Source organism: Galeopterus variegatus, unplaced genomic scaffold (assembly GCF_000696425.1).
Source record: "Galeopterus variegatus unplaced genomic scaffold, G_variegatus-3.0.2 Scaffold216, whole genome shotgun sequence".
Classification (NCBI taxonomy): Eukaryota; Metazoa; Chordata; class Mammalia; order Dermoptera; family Cynocephalidae; genus Galeopterus; species Galeopterus variegatus.
Genome location: NW_007726327.1, coordinates 668,508 through 673,124, shown reverse-complemented (window position 1 = coordinate 673,124; position 4,617 = coordinate 668,508). Strand labels below are relative to the sequence as shown.

Sequence of the window (4,617 nt, the reverse complement as noted above, 5' to 3'; positions counted from 1 at the left end):
CCCCTGCTCTAGCCCCTGCTCTAGCCCCTGCCCTGCGCCCCGGTCTCTGCCCCGCCCCCAAACGCCCCCGCCACGCCCCCTCAACACCCCGCCTCCTCAACACCCCGCCTGACACGCCCCAGCCTCTGCCATGCCCCCAGACACGTCCCAGACTCTGCCCCGCCCCAGACACGCCCCCAGGGCCCACTCACAGCCAATGAGCATGACGCAGATGGAGAAGATCTTCTCCGAGTTGGTGTTGGGAGACACGTTGCCGAAGCCCACGCTGGTGAGGCTGCTGAAGGTGAAGTACAGAGCCGTGACGTACTTGTCCTTGATGGAGGGGCCGCCCAGGCCGCTGCTGTTGTAGGGCTTGCCGATCTGGTCGCCCAGGTTGTGCAGCCAGCCGATGCGCGAGTCCATGTTCGGCTGCTCCATGTTGCCGATGGCGTACCAGATGCAGGCCAGCCAGTGCGCGATGAGCGCGAAGGTGCACATGAGCAGGAAGAGCACGGCCGCCCCGTACTCCGAGTAGCGGTCCAGCTTCCGCGCCACGCGCACCAGCCGCAGCAGCCGCGCCGTCTTCAGCAGCCCGATCAGCTGGGGGGAGGGGGCCGTTCAGTGGGGGGCAAATGAAGAGTCGGGGACACTGTGGCCCTTGGAGGGGGCATCGGAGGTAAGATCCCCAAGGACTTCCTCCCAGAACCTCCCCCTTATTATTGAAGCCACCTTGCCTGAAGTGTCTCCCATGCTGGGCCTAGCACAGATGTCTCATTAATCTTCGTGCTAGCTTTGGAACAAAAGGGTCATGGTCCCCAGAGTGGGAATAAGGAAATGGGGGCTCCAAATGGTGCCCCTAAGGTGCCTGGCCAGAACTTCCACTAGCTTCTAGGGCACTTTAATGTGAGTTAGAAAATGGTGGCCCCTTTAGATGGACAAATTAGAAAAAGGTTCCCCCTGCGGCCCTCTGCGACCCTGTGAGTAGCTCGTATGGAGAGGAGGCGTGAGTGTGGTTGGGGCACCTGCCATCCTCTGCAGCAGCCTCTTCCTCTCTCTCTCCCCGCCCCCTTCACCACCACCCCCCCACACCAGCTTCTCTCCCTTCGCCCTCACGCTCCCAGCCTCTCCTGTCCTCTCCTCCCTCTGTCTGCTGCCATCCCCACCTCCTCGGAGCCAGAGCCGAAGATGAGCAAGTCAAAGGGGATGGCGGCCACCATGTCGATGAGAAACCAGCCCTTGAAGTAGTGGACAGCAATGCGGCCGGGGTGGCTGACCACCTCCTCGTTGGCGTTGACATAGGTGGTGCGGAAGTTGATGAGGATGTCCACGATGAACATGATGTCCACGATGAGGTCCACCACGGCCAGCGGCTGGCAGGCATAGCCACAGTCAGGGGCCGCAGAGCCATCCTCCGTCTCCTTCAGCAGGAAGGCGGCTGAGTAGGGCGTGAAGACGGCCGTGTAGATGACCAGCAGCAGGATGAGCCAGTCCCACACGGCCTTGAAGGGGCTGTAGTGCAGGATGGTCCAGCGGTGGATGCGCGGTGCCTGCAGCTTGTACTCAGGCAGCACGTCGGCACCCAGGGACAGGACCTGGACAAGTAGGGGAGGTGGAGGTGAAGGGGAAGGACAGGCTATGGGATCTCAAGGGTGGGAGCAAGTGACATCTCTGCTGGGGCCAAGCAGTTAAAGGGGGGTGGAGGCCAAAAAAGCTTCCACCAGAATGCCCACCCCTCAGCCAAGTGGCCACAGCAACTGACCACCCCCAGACCTGGGCACTTCAGTTCCCAAAATGCCATGCAGCACGGGGACCTCCTGGCTGGCTCCGGACAGCTCTGACCATTCCCAGCATGCCTGAATTCAGGGCACTATGCAGTAATGCACAGTACTGCTACTCACCAACAATGCAGACCCAGACACATGGACCATAACTCGCACCATGCAATCTCACCCACACCCCAAACACCTCATGTACACCCCATAGTCTCTGTCCAGAAAATGTTCCAAGGATTACATCCCAACACATGAAATGGTGGTCACTGCAGTTCCCAACCAGTCCCACTTCATGCTGCCGGCTGAGGAATACCAGCCCCCAGTCTCAGGCCTCTTGGCCTTCCCGGGATGAGAGACCAAGATATTCCCTCCCCCCACTCTCCCAGCCCCCTCTCCACTCAAGCTCAGGGCAGCCTGCAGTCCTCATCCTCCCACACGCCTACAAAGGGACGCAGAAGATACAGCCCAGCCAAGAAGAAATGGTGCTCAGTGTATACAGACGGATGTACACACAGGGATCGCTCAGGAGTGACGCACACAGCCCTGTGCAGGCTCACACTCACAGACAAGGAGGTGACACATCCTGCCTCCTCAAGAGTCAGGCAATAGTCAGGCAGAGGCAGGCCCACCATCCGGACCAGGTGGCAGCAGCCACATCCCTCTTTCTCCCAAGCCAAACTAGGGAGAGCTCAGACCAGCTTCCTCACACTGTCCCAGAAGTCTCTGTCAGTCCCTCTGTGCACTCCCCCGTGAATCCTTTCTCACAGACATCAGCTCAACCCAAGAGCCACCCCTCAAGCTCTCCCAGCCTGGCCCCTGCCATGCCTGGGCCTTGAACCCAAGTTCTCAGCCGTCCCCTTGAAAGCCACTGTTTCTGGCCCTGCTCTGAGAAGCACTGACTTCCAGACCCCTTCCGCCTCAGGCCTCTGGGCTGGAGAAGACCATGGCAACTGGAGTCCTGAAGACTCCCATTCATATTCAAGCTAGGGAACCCCTCAACCTATCTACACAGATGGTGCTGTTTGGAGAACATCTCCTTAGAGGAAATAACTAGAAGTTAAGGTGGGCATAGTTAGGGGTTTGGCCACCCTGGGATGGACACAGGAGTTCCAGAGGCAGGGTGAGGAGCAGCTGGGGCCTGGAGCAGGGAAGCAAGCGTTTGTACAGGTTTGCATTTCTGCCCTGCCTTCAGCCCAAGAGTCCTGCTCCTTAAGGCACAGAGCAAATGCTCATGGGGGGGGTGGCCTTTCAGGGGTCAGGTGGAGATTGATAAAAAGGACTGTCCAGGACCCCATAGACAAGGGAGCAGAAAAAGCTAGCTGCCCCTGGATAGGGCTCCTCCCCATGCCTGAGGTCATGCCACTGAGCACTATGCTGGACTGCCCCCAACAGCAGTGGTCCTGCCCCAAGTCTGCCCCAGTGCACCAACACACACATGCACACGGCAAGCCTGGGATGCGAGGCCTGGACTCACACAGCTCATCTTTATAGGGCCAGTCCCAGATCTGCAGCCACCAGCTTACCATATGGCCCTGGACCAAGTATGTGACCCCTCCACCCCCCAGCCTGTTGTCTTGCAGAATACTGAAGCTAGCTTACTGAAGCTAAACCCTGGTCTTCTGCTGTGGGTGGGAAGAATACCACCTGTACCTGCCCACAAGCTGGGAGGAGCATATGAGCCAAGGCAGGGAGAGATCAGGTGCTGGGGGCTGTGGAGGCAAGGGGGTTCTCAGCCTCACTCCTGAATCAACTCCTCCTCCACCATCACCCTGAGCCTGCTCCAGGCCCTGTGACAGGAGAGCCCCGGGTGCAAAAAGGTGGTCCCAGTAAGTAACAGAGTAATCAGCCTGGGGGACTGTGGCCCCTGAAGGGGTAAACCAGCTTCCCCAAGCTCAGCATGCCCTCACCACCCATACGGTGGCCTCTGACCCCCACCCCTTTTGACTGCAGCCTCCTAGACCCGTGAAAGGGGACCACGGCTTCCTTGCCAGCTACAGGGTCTGCCACCAGCAAAGAGTGAGGGCCCAGTGCCTCCGTGCTATGCCTGGCCACTGCCCACCAGTCCTCACACCATCCCTGTCCGCGGGCTCCTCCTCCCTCCATCTCCCCACCATCCCCTCTGGACACCCATCTCATTCCTGTTGTCTCTCTCCTCCCTTTGCATTTTGAGCTAGAAGACTGTGGGCCACAGAAGCCACAGGAGAAGGGAAGCCCCAGCAAGGGAAACTGTGACCCCAAGCCCAGAGGCCCAGAAGGAGAGTGAGCAGGAGCCAGGTGTGGACCAACAGGGCCGTAGACCCCATGGCTGCCCAATCACCCTGCTTTTGTAAAGCCCTCTCCCAGCTGGAGCCAGAACCCTCTGGGCCGTGTCCCAAGTCGCCAGCCACCTGCCTCAGTGCCCCATCCCGGAAGGGAGGGGGAGGGGCCGGGAGTCACCTACCTCTTGGGCCACAAGGCTGGAGATGCGCACGGCCCGCCTCACTCGGCCTTTCTGGGCCCTGGGCCACAGAGCCCCTGTCCCGCTTGCCTTCCCTGCTGGGGCCGCCATGGAGGACTTGGCTGCCCCCAGCCTGCCTGCCCCGGGGCCCGAGGGCCCAGCCAACGCCTCACCTGTGCCCCAGCAGCAGTCCCAGCCCAGGCTGTGCCCCAGAGGATGGCGGACTGGCAGCCAGGACAGCCTCTGGCATGAAGCCAGGGTGTCTGAGGCTGGGCCCCGGGGCTGGGGTCACCCTGGCAGTGAGCGTGGGCAGCAGCCCGCCTGGCTCAGGCTGCCCATGGCCTCCTGGTGGGGGCCCCGCTGCCTGGGTGCTGCGCTCTGCCCGCCACGGCCAGCCCAGCAGCAGCGGCCGCAACCTCGGCTCCTCCA

At 60.9% G+C, this 4,617-nt stretch overlaps 1 protein-coding gene across 1 annotated transcript in view; it reads right to left on the bottom strand.

The window, feature by feature from the left end:
* The window catches only part of KCNH2 (potassium voltage-gated channel, subfamily H (eag-related), member 2), an 11,451-nt gene extending 6,958 nt beyond the window's left edge, over positions 1-4,493 (bottom strand). The window contains exons 1-3 of the mRNA XM_008565982.1: positions 4,192-4,493; positions 1,143-1,571; positions 192-579 (exon numbers count right to left, since the gene is read on the bottom strand). Coding sequence (XP_008564204.1) covers positions 192-579; positions 1,143-1,571; positions 4,192-4,299 — 925 coding nt within the window. The 5' untranslated portion in view covers positions 4,300-4,493. The remainder of the gene's footprint in view (positions 1-191; positions 580-1,142; positions 1,572-4,191) is intronic.
* Positions 4,494-4,617: the final 124 nt, after the last annotated feature.